The sequence below is a fragment of the Bombus pyrosoma genome, linkage group LG10, assembly GCF_014825855.1.
Source record: "Bombus pyrosoma isolate SC7728 linkage group LG10, ASM1482585v1, whole genome shotgun sequence".
NCBI lineage: Eukaryota > Metazoa > Arthropoda > Insecta > Hymenoptera > Apidae > Bombus > Bombus pyrosoma.
The window spans coordinates 15,994,598-16,010,155 of NC_057779.1; the positions used below are offsets into that span (position 1 = coordinate 15,994,598).

Consider the following 15,558-nt stretch of genomic DNA (forward strand, 5'->3'; position numbering starts at 1 on the left):
AATATAACTGCTTCGTTTAAGGAAAATCGTTATCTTTGATAACTGCAGGCTTCTGCTGATTGAAAAGTAATTGTTATGCTTGGAATTGGTTAAGGAGAAGTATATAATTTTACTTTGAAAAATCAGTTTAAAAAAGCGAAAAGAAAATTGTAATTTTGATCGTGAATGTCATTAAAATTTTTAATTATAAGTAATTAATAAGAAACTATGTATGTATTTTGTAATTTATTAAATTATAAGATAATTATAATTCCAACAAGATATTTATAATTCTAGTGAAATGTTTTCAGCTGAAATTTTATATTTATAATTACAAACGATAGGATTGCTTCAGTACTCTATGCTCTGTATTTATCGAGTATTTCTGGCATTTCTTATAAATCAAATTAGGGTATTAAGCCTTAGGAGGGACAAATTCAAACATAATATTGTTTGCGAGAGATATAGTCTTTAACAATACTCTTTTTGAAGTACATAATTTAAAAACATTTCTCTAAACATTGCTTGAAAAAAAGCGTCACACCTAAAAGATAGATCACGAGCTTTCTCTTATGATACTGAAAATTGATGCCAAGATTTCTCATTTTCATCGTTTATTGCATGAACTTAATTATCTAAGTACACTAGTAGTATTCGATGTAGATTAAGGTACTATACCATAAAGTCGTTTAAAGAATGTATTAATTTACCTGGTATTGAAATAATTAATAAAATGAACTTTTTTCTATTAAATCACGAACTGCATTTAAACATGTGTTAAAATTAACACTTTTAAGAAATACAATTCGAGTAATAAATTAAGAAGTACTCAATTGATTAGATTAGATAAGAGGGAGAGTATTCGTTCATTGCTTTTTTAAAAAGTGACTATAAGCAAGAAAAGTATTTCAGAATTGTAGATAAACATGAATCGACCCAAATATTGAAAGTTAGATTTAAAGAAATTTTTAACGGAAAAAATATTCACTATATCCTCAAAAATGTATGAAAATCAGTATAGAAGTTCTTATTTGGAAACTTATATAATTAACATGCACGTACTATATTTTTTTAATTTATGAATTTATAATTACTTAATAATGCAGACAACGAATTTAAAATGAGATATATGAAAATATTAGTGACAAATTTATAATTTGTTAGTTGTAAGTAATTTGATAGTTATAAATAAAAGCTGATCTCACAAAACATTATCTCTTTATCAAAGCCTATTATATCTTCTTACGTTCAACTGAACTACAACAGCAAGGTACATATCTATTAAACGTACAGTAGTTGCTGAAATTTTTTAACTTTGTTCTACAATATCTTTTTAAAATGCTTTCAATATTCTTTGCAAAATCTATATTAATGATTTATATTTACATTCCTAATACGAAAATTCCAATTAATGATGCTACCCTACAATTTTACAAAACTGTTTGCAAAATTCCACATATTATATAATCCCATAATTTTAGAGATAAAAAAGGCAAGGCCGATCCTTTAGGTATGACACAAGTTTAGTTCGCCTCAGTTTTACAAAGTGAAGAAATTTTCAAACAATGGATTTTAGAATTTTTCTGCAAATAATTTTCAAGAAAATCAACTACATTACAACAGAAATGAAGTGTAACAAAAGAGTACCAATACTTATTTTTGTATCTGGATCTCCTAGATTCAATTTTTCATTAATTGACACTGATTCAAATGTAAAAATGTATCGCTTCTTTCATTTTCTACGTAATGAAAATAACAGGATAATACAATTTATTATATTATGGTTTCTACGAAATTTGGCCTAAAATAGCAATGCAACTTCCACTCTATTTATTGTTTAGGCCAACATACATACTACGATAGAAATACTTGTTATTATCTGCAACTGCAGATAATATAATTACGTTATCTAATTTTCACATCTGTCCTACAAAAATAAATAGAAGCTAAACATATATCTTTACAGAAACTTCTATCCTAACTAGAGATGCCTAAGTTGTAGTAATTATTTTTAATCTCTAATTAATCGTATTAATGAAAATGTAAATACATAATTACGTGTACTTTTAAAACATTATATGCTAAAGTAGCATGCTTTACAATTTAAATAAAGTTTATAAATTCGTGATTAAGAGAATAATTACGTAATTTCCTTCTAGTTGCACTACGAAATAATGTAATGATTTATTAACGTTTCTTTATCAAAAAATAGATATGTAGCCATTAGTATTTGAACTTTAACATAAATTTATCCTTCACATAACAATAGCACGAAAATGCCGTTTTTCTTCGAAAACTCAACACTTATGTGATTACATATAATTAATCGTACTTAATTAAATCTAAAGTTAGAGAATATCTTTCAAATAAAAGATTTTAGAATATTTCGATAGAACAAATGATAAATGATAATTCCATATAAGTGGAACATGTTTCAAATGGATTGTCCAATCCCGATTGCTTCCTACAAGATCATTATCCGTTAAGTTAGTTAAGTTAAGTCTTCTATATGTAGTTAAATCGAATTTCACCTGGCGACCACAAGTCGTTTTGATTTCCACGAGTTTCTCATTTTCCCCATTGGAAAATATGTTCGTGCGTCTTATTCTAAGAATGAGAACAAGGAAAGGGCAAAAAAGAAAAGACGACCAGATGAGCCGCGGTCGCCTAAAATTGGTCACGTTTAATCGGCTCGCAGAAATGTCGAAACCCGTGGATGAAAAGACGACAAGGAGACAATAAAGGTACATATACGCGAACGCGACTGTGTCAAGGTGAAGGCGCGTCTACACCAACCGCTTGGTGAAAGCAAATGGAACATCCACTTGGTCGTAACTCGTAACTGTACTTGAAATCACGCGTCGGAAGTCCGTGATTCCGGGCTGAACTCCGTTTAAAAAAAAAAACCCAATCGAGAATATCATGGCAAGTATATTTTTGAAAAAAATGATCGGAATTGTTTCTCATGATTATTTGATTTCTCCCATATTTGTCGTGTCTGCCTGTTATATTTTCAAAGCTAATAGTTAAAACGTAAATCATCAAACATGCCAGATAAAAAAAAATTGTTTTCATCTTATACTTAAAAGAATCTGAATCAAGAATATCGTGTTAAATACGATATCTTTAAAAGAAATGATTAAAATAATCGTTTTTCATGGTTATCTTCCATGCATTTTAAAAATTATCTATGATAATAATTAAGACGTAAATGGTAAAAAATTAATGATTTATAATCTCGTACAAACAACAAGGATTAGGATTGGAAAAAATTATTTCTATTTATATTAACTAGGCGAATAGGCGTAATATAAATTTAATTGCAAAAAGTAATTTTGTTGTTAAAATTATTACTATATTTTTGCTTTTTTGCAAACAATTGTTCATGTATAGATGTAAGATCATAAATGCATTAGAAAAGTTACTCCAAAGATGTAAATTTTAGGTAAATGAATAATTAATTAATTATGCTATGATAAATACAAATTACTTTTTAGGAAGAATAAAATGCCGGTTGAATATAAGATAAGAATGGATGCTGTAACCTGTAACTGTGAGATAAGAATCGAACGTAAAATTGAACGTGTGGTTGATCGTTGAACGTAACGAATCTACGAAAGTCGATGACATCAGCATTCGCCGTCACATCTCTCCCTAAGTTACTTTTTTTGTCAAGATGACACATGTAAATGTCTAAATTCAATCGACATCAGTCATTCATTCCAAAATAAATAATTTAATTTTAACATTTACATAATAGTATAAGTACTTTTTCACTTTTAATTCCTAAAAACTGTTAAATAATCTTATAAAGCCGTTATATTGAATGATCAGTGGTAAATTATATATTACATATTTTGCTTCACGTGTCTTACAAAAATTTATCTCGTGAAAGCAATTGTTCACTATTTCTAAATTATGATAGGTAATAGTATATTATCCACTAATGTATTTTATCTATAGAAAGTAGTAAATATGTAAGTACTTAATAAATAGTTTAATATTGACTATTGATTAAATACAGAGCGTATTTCACACCGAAGCAACTACAGAAGCTTTTAGATATTTGCAGATACATGTAGCTCAATTTCATATACGAAAAAGAGGCATCATGTACGGTTAAAGGAATTATATAGCGCAATAAACAACCAGTCATCCTACCTTTTTATACAATTTTATCCACGTCAGATCGCCCTTATTGTCGGTATACTGGAGTCCGAAAAACCACACCTCACGCAACCCGATCGTTTTCACAACTTGGTCAAAAAGTTGTTTCCCGGTAGTCGTCTGCTGGATCGCGAACTCCAGTTCGGCGTCCATTGTCGTCACCCTGACATTCATCTTTACATATAAAATAAGAAACAAGAATCAAAAATAGGAAATTCATTGAAATAAATTGAGATGTCACCCGGTAGAGGGAAGGACGCCACTTCTAACCCTTTTCATACATGTGTATATAATCTCAGATCCTTCTCTCAAAAAAGAAGAAATAATTTATGAACACATGAAATATTACAATTCTAACCTATATCCTTCTGCTCTTGAAGATATCGCTAAAGAAAGAATTTGAAAGGGACAATATAGCTTACAGATGAACGCTTACCATTTTAGCACCGGCAACCATGGCTGTGAACTGCGATGTTACGAGAACGTAAACGCGAATTCAACTGAGATCCGTTAAAACGATCAAAATTGATAAGTGACTGAGTATTGTGGCACCGAACGTGAATAATCTCAACAATACAACACTGGAAATTTGTAGATGTATTGGTCGAGACGAATGAACACTCGATACCACAAGATTTAACCGTCTGTCTGTCGAACTGTCGACTTATGCCGGTCTCAAAATCTTAAGTCTCAAGTCATACAATGGGCTACTATGCTATGGGGCAAGTGCAGCCGGCAGCGTCTTTCCCCCCACTCCTTCCCTTTATAAGCTATGCATTGTTGTCCTTCTCTTTCCGAAACATAGCCAGAGCTCGTAAGAGCAAGAAAGAAGAACGAATGTGATCACGTGAGGAACCCGATGCGCATAGCCAGAGCCAATCAGCATTTAGTTAAAATACCGGGTGTACAGAAGGAAGTAATTTTTCGAGAACGGTTTACGTTTACCGACATGATCGGTCTTCTTCAAAATGAAACGTTCTAAAATAATCGAAGCAACTTTTGTGTAATAGTTACTTATATTGTGTCCTAATTATTTCTTCTTGTAAAATAGTTTTATCGCCGTAACTCGTTAAACGATAATTTCTTTGTTCAAAAATACCATAATGGAAGCATACCGTCATCGCAATTTGAAAGGTACGTATGAAACTTTTGTTTCTTTTTTTTATTCTCTAAAATTATTCAAGACTAATACGAAATATGTTAAGGAATGAAGATTAGAAATTTATTAAAACTTATTAAAATTATCAATAATATCAACAGGGATAACTTTATCAATCTATCATATAACTTGAAGCTTGTTACTACTGAACTTGTTAATTATTATAATAATACTGTTTCACCTAGAATACTACTATATTGTATGTAAGAAAAATATGTTCATTATCATTAACTTTTAATAATGTCTTTTTGCTAGATTGCTAGAGACTGTACAAGATTATACTACACATTTTTACCAATATAAAATTTAAAGTAAAGCTAATTTTAAAGAATATACTTTTTTGTATAAATATACCTACCGTTTTCGGCATTTTGGTAGCTTCCTTTGGTTGTCTTCCCGTGTCAAACAACGAAAATATCAATCTGTAACAAAAATGAATTACAATTAATAAAACATTATATTATTAATAAATTCTGTAATATCTGTATACATCGAATACTATAATACACAGAAAATGAAAAAATGAAAATAAAACTTTCTCCAAATATTATAAACTATTCAAAAATGTTATGTTTAACAAGAATACGCGAATATTATTAACATTTTTTAAATATTACTTTCAACGAGTTAGTACTTTTTCAATAATACATTGTAATATAATCCACAATCTTATAAAAAATGCGAAAAGGTATTTAAGAAATATTTAATAATGTTATAATACTAACTAATAATAATTAATGATAATAGAAAAAAGCAACATCATTGCTAATTAATATTATTCTGTAGTCACGAATCAATTTGAAATTACTGCAAGATCATTGTTAAAAAAAGCAGAAGTACATGTACGTAGCGTGTTCATAGTCGAGAACTGCATACAAGTCTCCATATTGGAAGAAGAGACAGGTTATAATGTAAATCCGCGTGACCGACATCCGTCCGCAATAAGGAGTAAGGAGTGCCTGCGCACTGTGTCTAGCATTCCCCTTTTATCTAGGACCACTACGTCCATTGAACCGTTGGTATCTTCTAACTTTTTGTCAATGGCGGTAAAAAAGCTCAGCGGGACGTATCCGTCCAACTTTTCACGTAGCATGGAGATAGAAAGTATCTATTAATAAAGTCTCCATTTCCGACTACATACTGCGTCCGAAGTCCAAAATACTCGTCGCAAAATCTCTGTGTTTACGTGAATGGCTAAAGCATGTTTTTCGCTGCGTAAATTTCAAATTTTTATTTCGATTTATGGCACAATTTCACGAAAAAACGCTCAAATATATACGACACGTTTTAAACCTGAAATGTACTAGAAGATAAAAACAAATTTTTCAAATAACGTAAATACATACAGAAGGTGTTACACGTTAGGAATTTCCACATAATCGAAGGAATGTTATGGTGAAAAGGGATTCGTGTTTCGAAATCTCTTCCAAGGTCACTCATTGACGCCAAATACATACATACCATTTCAACGGTAATTTACATATCGATTATATACCTTTATTATATAAATAGTACACGTTTTGCTATAATTTACGTAAAATCGAATAATATATGTATAATATATATATGTTATTATAATGTACACACGTTAAACTATTTCGGATATTTTAATTACCGAAATATTCAATAAAAGATAAAGATAATTATGGGAAAAGACGAAAGACCTTCATTATGCATACACAGTAGATATATAGTATATAGTATATAGCGTGAAATATTGTAAGCTAATTGCTGAGATTGACTAGAAATGCGTAGGATTAACAGAAATGTAAGCTTGTAATCCTGTCATCCTGTCTCTGTCGTCTCATTTTGCTTTAAAGGAAAAAACGATTGCTAAACAGCTCACGAGAGACCGGGCATTTCACATTACATTTATAGTATCATTCGTGTCTAGATAGCTGTAACATTAAATTATCTCAACATTTTATTCTACATATATAACGATTAATTATTTATCTACATTTACAGAATCTTTATTTTCATTGATGTGTTTACTGCATGGCCCTTTGTACGAAAAAGATATTGGAATGTAGCATGTCACCTTCAATGACTAAAATTATGAAGCAAATATATTTATAAATCTATTATATGAATAGAACACATAAAATCAAAATGTCAATGGAAAAAAAGAATGTATTCTCATTAGAAATTTCTTAAGGGTGTTATGGTATTATGAGATGACATTATAACTTAAAGAAATAACCTGTATCTAGGTTAGTAATAGCAAGGTAGTTCTCAAGGAAAAAATAGGAACTAGGAAATAGGAAATTTGATAAAAACGTCTAACAATATTGAAACGAGTAATATTTCGAAGATAGTTAAAAAAATATTTGTTCTAAGATTTATACATATAAAATGTGTAACTGCTTAATACCGAGTTCCAATTCAATATGTACAACTTACATTATTGTAATTATAAGATATAAATTCTATGACACATGTGCCACACATTCACAGTAGGCCGGTGGCACTTGCACTTGCACTATATCCGCTAGAGAAAACGACAGGAAATTGTATGATCCACACCCAAAAATCCCGTCACGTTCGGACAATACTGACACCTCACTGATAATATGGCTGCCGCCTGCCCACCCGCTCGCACAATTTTCTTCGGAAGAAGGGATAAATCATGAACTACGTATATAAGATAGATGAGATAGTCTACCATAAAATTATAAAGTGCATTTAAAGATACAGCCAACAAATATATTTAATTTTTTTTTAACTTATTTTCTTCTAAACTTCTTCATTATTTTTTCATATATGGTATTTATTTTTATTCCTATCTTTTATTCAATTACTTATAATTGAATATATTGTAATTTTCAGCTTTACTTTCCAGCATTTTTGTTTTATTAAAATTTACTATAATGTAGAGTACTATCAGAGAAGTGCTATGTGTAATCTGTAAAATTAGATTATAACGTTATATGTACGTATGTAAATGTTATAAAATACATAGTGTGCTGAAAAATTGTATAACAATTATCAGAACTTGTTGTATATCAGAATTGTATATCAGGCAGATATTCTTATACAAGTTTCGTTATTATTTTATAGATCTCAAGTCTTGTTTTGGATCTGTATGTTTAATCTTGTTATTATCAAGATTGTGATCTTGTAGTAATGAAAGTTCATAGCAAGGAAAGGTTTTCTACACTATAAGTAAATTGTAATCGCGATTGTAATATATGTATATACAGAAGATTTTGTCTTTTTTCTAATACCTATATTTAAGTACGCAAATACACTCTATTTAGGAGAAATGTAAGTAACGATAAAATTACGATACAAATATGTATTTTACTATAAAAATAAATTCTTATCGACATATAAGTGAAATTTGCTGCGTTTCAGTTTCTTGTACATTCCTTCATTCTTAATTTGTTACTTCTTGACTCGTTAAATATTATCACATACTAAACTACCAAATTTCTTCCGTTTGTCTTAACCTAACTTGATAAAATTCTACTTATGACAGGACAAACAGGTATAATAAAAATTTGTTACATGGCATTGTGTTCAGTGTAATAATATCTGCACAGTCATCCTTAACGTAAATTAAATTATTTTTAATTTATTTAGCGATAATAGGCTGAAATATTTGCTTGAATTTAATTTTACATATTATTCAATTTTTTCATGCTCTGTATTCTAAATTAGAAATTTAAATAATAATATAACTAGTCCGTCTATGAATCTTTTTATATAAAAACAATTTTATTATTAATAAATTGTATTTTAAAGTCTTAAATATAAGAGAATTATAAAGAATGTTATTTTTAGGCCATACCACAAGTTTTTCATAAATAGCATGTCCCATCCACACTTCTGATGCTTTCAGTATGAAAGAAATAGAAAAATATGGTTAGTTATTGATACATGTTTTCATTAAAAAATTATTATAAATATTAATTATTATTTTTACTACTTTAATGTATAATACTATAAAAGTATGTACATATATATAAGCATGTATATTATTTATTTGAAATCTATCAAGTTAAGTTTCAGTCATTCCTTTCATGACTAACCCTTAAGCTAATAATATATAACTAAATAAAATAAACCAAATCATAGCATATATTGTAAATAATTTCACTTTTTTTATATTAGGTATCATTTGACTAAATCATAATTGTAGATTTATTTAGTTTTAATTTACTTATTGCTTGTATTTCATATATATAATTTCTAATGTATTATCATGGAGTTCTTAACCATAGTATTAAGAAATTAGTTCAATAAAAGCACAATAACAATTGAATGATTCTACTATAATGTTATATTTGGTTGTGATGTATTTTGAATCTTCAAAAGAACATATGTAAATAATTAAGTATCTGATTATTCATATTATAAAGAAATACATACAGACATTGAATAAATACAAGATTACTATATTATGTTACTATTTTATGTTATTATTTGTGCAGGCAAATTGGAATAAAAAACGGCGTTTGGCCTGTGAGCCTATTATAGAAGTACAAAAATCTCTACCTAAAAAAGAAGATATGTTTTGTTGGGGTAGTACTAGACATGGAGAATTAGGTTTAGGTGGTATAGAGGATGAAATTATTTTAGTTCCATGTGAAGTTGATTTTAAAAAAGCTTCAGAAATTCAGCAAAGTAAGCTCATCTATAATCAAATGTTCATGCATACATGTATTTATGTATATAGATTTTCATTTAATTGTTTATACTTTTAAAAAAATTTTGTTCTGTAGTTGCTTGTGGTGAAAATTATACAGTGGTTATTACTCATGATGGTAAAATATATTCATGTGGAAATAATGACTATGGACAACTTGGTCATGAACAAGGAAGGAAAAGATTACGTAAGTATGTTAGTAGATAATATAAATCAGTAAATTAGATTTATATGAGATTAAATATCTAATTTTATATTTAGAATTAATACTTGGATTAGATGCATTTGTATTTAAAAAAGCAGCTTGTGGAGCATATCATACCATAGCAGTAAACGAATGGGGTCAATTGTTTAGTTGGGGATCTAATTCAGAAGGTCAACTAGGTAATGATATTTATTGTTATAAACATTATGTTTCAAAGTTTCCAATTACTATTCTTTTAAGAACTTACATTTTATCTTTATTATAGGTTTAAATTCCAAAAATTTTATGGAATGTTCACCACGTATGGTAAAGACTCTAGGTACAAGTATTATAGTACAAATAGCTTGTGGTATGAAACATGCTCTTGCATTAACAAATAATGGAGAATTATACAGCTGGGGTTCTAATAGTGAAGGGCAACTTGGTTTAGGTGTTGATATTAGATATGAAATAAAACCTAAACTTATCAATACTTTAGCTGGTGTTCCTATTGCTTTTATTGCCTGTGGAGGATATCATAGCATAGCTATATCAAAATCAGGTATTATAACAAGAGTTACGAAATAAATTATTTTCATAACTAGAGAAATAACTAAATTTTTCTGTAGGAGCTATATTTGGATGGGGAAAAAATACATTTGGGCAGTTAGGGCTAAATGATACACAAAATAGAAATTTACCATATCAATTGCAAACATTACGATATGCAAAAATATGTTATGCGGCTTGCGGAGAAGAATTTTCTGTATTTTTAACAGTGGTAAGTATTTTTATTTGTATATTAAATAGCTTTATCAATAATGTTATGTAAAACTTATATTAGGATGGTGGAGTATTTACATGTGGTGCAGGAATGTATGGTCAATTAGGACATGGGAGTAATAATAATGAAATTTTACCTCGTCAAGTTATGGAACTTATGGGTAGCACAGTTACACAGGTATATTACACAAAATATAGATTGGTGCATCATTTGTTTATTAACGTGTGTTTATGCTATGTTAAATATTTTATTTTGAGATCTCATGCGGCAAAAGACATACCTTGGCATTGGTACCATCACAAGGTAGAGTTTATGCATGGGGCTTGGGTGGTGCAGGCCAGTTAGGTAACAATTCTACTCGAAGCATAACAACTCCACAAGTAGTACATGGTCCATGGGTTGCACCAAATGGCTCTTCGATGATGGACCTTGATAAGCAATTCAGTTCTTGTACAGTTGGCTATGTCGTTAAACATATTTTCACTGGTGGAGATCATTGTTTTGCTACAGTAGTTACACAAAATGTAGATATTCTTTAATTACTATTCTTATTATGTACTCATACAACTTAATAATAGTATTTATGTTATTATATAAATATAAATATCATGTGTTTAATTGTTTTCAGGATAATATAAAACCAGATGACTGTAGAACATTGGAAAGCTCCTCTCAAATTCTTACAATAACTGAAGAACAATTAATGGCATGTCAACGAGTTCCACCAAATTCATCTGTTGATCATGAACTTATGACGTGAGTAGAAAAGTTAGTACCTAAGGCTGTTATAGAAGCATATAATATAACGAATTTTTTACTGACTATCTAAAAGAAATCTAAAAATGTTAAAATTCATTTTTTTTTCCAATTGACAATTTATCACATCTTGCTTATTTTATAAACAATTAATAATGACATTCATACAATTTTGTGAATTAATATACTTATAGATATCTAGAAACGGTATTTAAAAGTCTATCCTGTGTAAATGGATCATTCTTATTTAAAAACGATGCTCGTTATGGATGTTCAAGTAAGCATCATGGAGTGGATCTTGATCAAGCAACTAAATTATTCGGAATTATTAGAGAATTGGATAACAGCACAATTCAAGAATTGGTATATAAAAAAAATAAATTTACGAACCTTAGATATTATCATACATAAAATTACAATAAATATATTATTCTTTCTTTAGATATTTACTTGCATATCAGACAGCTTGATTCCTTCCTTTGTTAACTTACCACCTAAAATAATTTCTCCGGAATTTTTAAGAATCTATTTAATATTACCCCTGTATCATGGTTTTATAAATCCACTTAATTGTAATTTATTACATAAGCCATTCTGCAAAGCTATTTTAGCATTACATCCAGAAGTTCTTGAAGTTGTTAGAAATTGGTGGCTTGAAGCACCACCTCATTATTTTGAGAGATTAGTTAGAGTTCATAAGTCAGTTGTTCTGCATTATGTAAAACAATCTAAACCAAATAAGGTAATACTCACGAATACTTATTTTATCATTTAAAGAAATATATAATATGCTTAAAATTTTATATATTTTGAATATTTTTATATAGGGTATATTATGGGATGTGACGTTGCAAGTTATATTAGATTCTTTATACTTGCTAAATAAATTGAACAATGAAGATTCTGAAGGCAATAAAGTACCTTATTCTACATTTCATTTGCCAGAATTAGTAGAGCTTATAGACATAAGGGCTGATTACATAAAGTGGATTTCAGAAAAAGAATCTTTTTCAGTACGTTATGTAATATAATGACTGTTTCATTTATTAAACTTTTTAAAAGCTATTAACATTTACATTTCTAATTAAATTTTTTTCAGTATCAGAAGGTGTTTTGTAATTATCCATTTCTTCTTGACGCAAATGCTAAAATTATATTGCTTGAAACGGACCAAGCTATTCAGGTAAAGCATGAACTTGTTTCATATACATATAAGTACGTTTATATATTTTCTATATAATTTCTATATAATTCCTATATATTTTCTATATTATATTTGTCATATTATATTATATTATATTATATTATACTATATTATATTATATTATACTATATTATATTATATTATATTATATTCTTACATATATGTATGTATATATATGTTATGTTAGATGCAATCAGCAATGAATGAGGCGGCAACCCGAGCTGTAATGAATCAAATATTTCTTGATCCATTTTCTGTAGACCCACGACATCATAATCAGTTTGTAATATTGAACGTTTCACGGGAAAATATAGTTGCTGATACTTTACGAGAATTGGCACAATATAACTCTAGTGACTTAAAAAAGCCTCTTCGAGTGAGTATTATAATTATACTTTAAATATTTTATTTACAAGAGACTAGCTGTCCGCCCACAGGTTCGACCGCACACCATTTGAATTTATGTTTATTACCCTTTTGTTTAAACACTCCTATTATATTTAAGAGTTGCATTTCGAAAATCGCTCAAACACTGTCTCTTTATTTTTAACGAGAAATTTATATGCAGAATTTCATTTTTCGAACTTTAGTGGACATAGAAATACGCTTATTACGTAAAAAAAGTTTTTTCTCATTTTTACCCCTTCAATGTCGATATTTCCAAAAATACTTTCATATCCCATGCCTTCGTCATAAAAGCAGTATACTGTCTAAATTTCACGTTTCTAGGTACAGTTGTTTGGGCTGGGTGTTGATGAGTAGATCAGTCATTTTTGTATTATATGTATAATACAAATTTATATATATATATATATAATTGAAATGCATTATTTTATAAAGGTAAAATTTCACGGCGAGGAAGCAGAAGATGCAGGTGGAGTTAGAAAGGAGTTTTTTATGTTATTACTAAGAGAAATTCTAGATCCCAAATATGGCATGTTCAAACAATATGAAGAAACTAGAGTTATTTGGTTCAGTGAAGATTCATTTGAGGATGAAAACATGTATTTTTTAATTGGAATCCTTTGTGGACTAGTTATTTATAATTTTATAATTATTGATTTACCATTTCCATTAGCTCTATATAAGAAATTGTTACATGAACCAGTTGCCTTAAATGATATCAAAGATATGTCACCAGTTTTTGCCAAGTAAATTGCGCATTATATATATTTTTTGAACAGATATATTATTATACAATGCAAAATAGTATATAATGTTCAATAATCGTTTAGGAGTATGCAAAATATACTTGATTACGAAGAAGCAGATTTTGAAGAAGTCTTTGGTTTACACTTCGAAGTGGTCAGGGAAGTGTTTGGAGAAAAAAAGATATATGAACTTACACCGAATGGTAGTAAAGTTCCTGTTACATTGAAAAATAAGTATGCACATATCTTTTTAAAATCCCTTTTTGACATTTTTATTTTAAACTTTGTATTTTAATAGAATTATTTTTACAGGAAACAATTTGTTGATTTATATGTAGATTATACATTAAACAAATCTGTGGAACCTCATTTTCATGCTTTTTATAAAGGTTTTCATAAAGTTTGTGGCGGTCGTGTATTGGAATTATTTCACAGTTACGAACTTATGGCCGTTGTAGTAGGAAATGAAGATTACGATTGGGAGGAATTAGAAAGGAATGCAAGTTATAAAGAAGGATATACAAAAGATGACCCTACGATTGTGCTATTTTGGCAAGTGTTTCGCGAACTTACATTAGAAGAAAAGAAAAAGTTTTTGTTATTTTTAACAGGAAGTGATAGAATACCTATACAAGGCATGAGAGCGATTAGGGTAAGTCGGTTAAAATTTATTTTGATAGTATTATAGCCTTTAGTGCAATCTATATTTTTCTATTTTACAATATTTTAATATCTTTTTATTTTAGATTACGATACAACCAATGAATGATGAACGTTTACTACCTGTTGCTCATACATGTTTCAATTTACTTGATTTACCACGATATCAAACCCGAGAAAGGTTACGATATAAACTATTACAAGCAATTCAGCAAACCCATGGCTTTTCTTTAGTATAAATTTACTACTTTAATAATGCGATACGTGCATAATATTCTATCGGCTATAAATCTAAATATTCAATTACATTAAAAAGTGAAAGCTACATCATTCTGTATTTTTTAGAGGCTATATATTTGAGTATCGAATAAGATATTTACATCATTGTTGTTCTATTTTTCTACAATTTATTTATCTATGTTGTCTAGTCGAATATTGAAAGAATTGTACATATAAAATTCAAATTATCAGCACAACAGATTCAGAGGGAGAATACAAAAATTGTATTATGCACGTTATTCTGATAAATCATTATTTACAACTTTAAACTTTAGTTTTACAATTTCATTAATGATTTATTTAAATGAACAAAACTTGTACTTCTTAAATTACTACATTACGTTTGGATCCCAAAAGTAAGAAAACTCAGGGAAAATTATTAATAAATAAATCAAAGATAATGATTGTTAGTGTATTAATTTTTGAAGAACTACTACATATTATACGATTAAGTTATTTTATTACGTTAATTAGTTGACAAAAAATAAATCGGTACTTGGATAACTCAATGATCATTGACATTTATTTAAGTAATTTATTTGCTTCTTTTTTAATAACAAGATAATAAATAGAAATGTGACTCA

At 28.6% G+C, this 15,558-nt stretch overlaps 2 protein-coding genes across 4 annotated transcripts in view; one reads left to right on the forward strand and one right to left on the reverse strand.

The window, feature by feature from the left end:
• Positions 1 to 6,766, reverse strand: part of LOC122571474 (moesin/ezrin/radixin homolog 1) — a 36,204-nt gene extending 29,438 nt beyond the window's left edge. The window contains exons 1-3 of one of the 3 annotated variants that reach the window (XM_043735254.1): positions 6,146 to 6,766; positions 5,664 to 5,727; positions 4,141 to 4,320 (exon numbers count right to left, since the gene is read on the reverse strand). In XM_043735254.1, the coding sequence (XP_043591189.1) occupies positions 4,141 to 4,320; positions 5,664 to 5,727; positions 6,146 to 6,237 (336 nt within the window). In that variant the 5' untranslated portion in view covers positions 6,238 to 6,766. Of the gene's footprint in view, positions 1 to 4,140; positions 4,321 to 4,582; positions 4,843 to 5,663; positions 5,728 to 6,145 lie in introns of those variants that run through there. The other 2 variants (XM_043735256.1, XM_043735257.1) reach the window with 2 other exon arrangements.
• Positions 6,767 to 8,254: 1,488 nt separating this feature from the next.
• Positions 8,255 to 15,375, forward strand: LOC122571473 (probable E3 ubiquitin-protein ligase HERC4). The gene is made up of 19 exons (XM_043735252.1): positions 8,255 to 8,572; positions 9,092 to 9,172; positions 9,742 to 9,934; positions 10,033 to 10,143; positions 10,218 to 10,340; positions 10,427 to 10,702; positions 10,770 to 10,921; positions 10,985 to 11,101; positions 11,182 to 11,448; positions 11,553 to 11,680; positions 11,875 to 12,043; positions 12,123 to 12,422; positions 12,508 to 12,693; positions 12,780 to 12,863; positions 13,072 to 13,260; positions 13,725 to 14,035; positions 14,120 to 14,269; positions 14,348 to 14,687; positions 14,782 to 15,375. The coding sequence occupies exons 2-19, from the start codon at positions 9,170 to 9,172 to the stop codon at positions 14,932 to 14,934; spliced, it is 3,252 nt and encodes a 1,083-aa protein (XP_043591187.1). The 5' UTR covers positions 8,255 to 8,572; positions 9,092 to 9,169; the 3' UTR covers positions 14,935 to 15,375.
• The last annotated feature ends 183 nt before the right edge of the window (positions 15,376 to 15,558 follow it).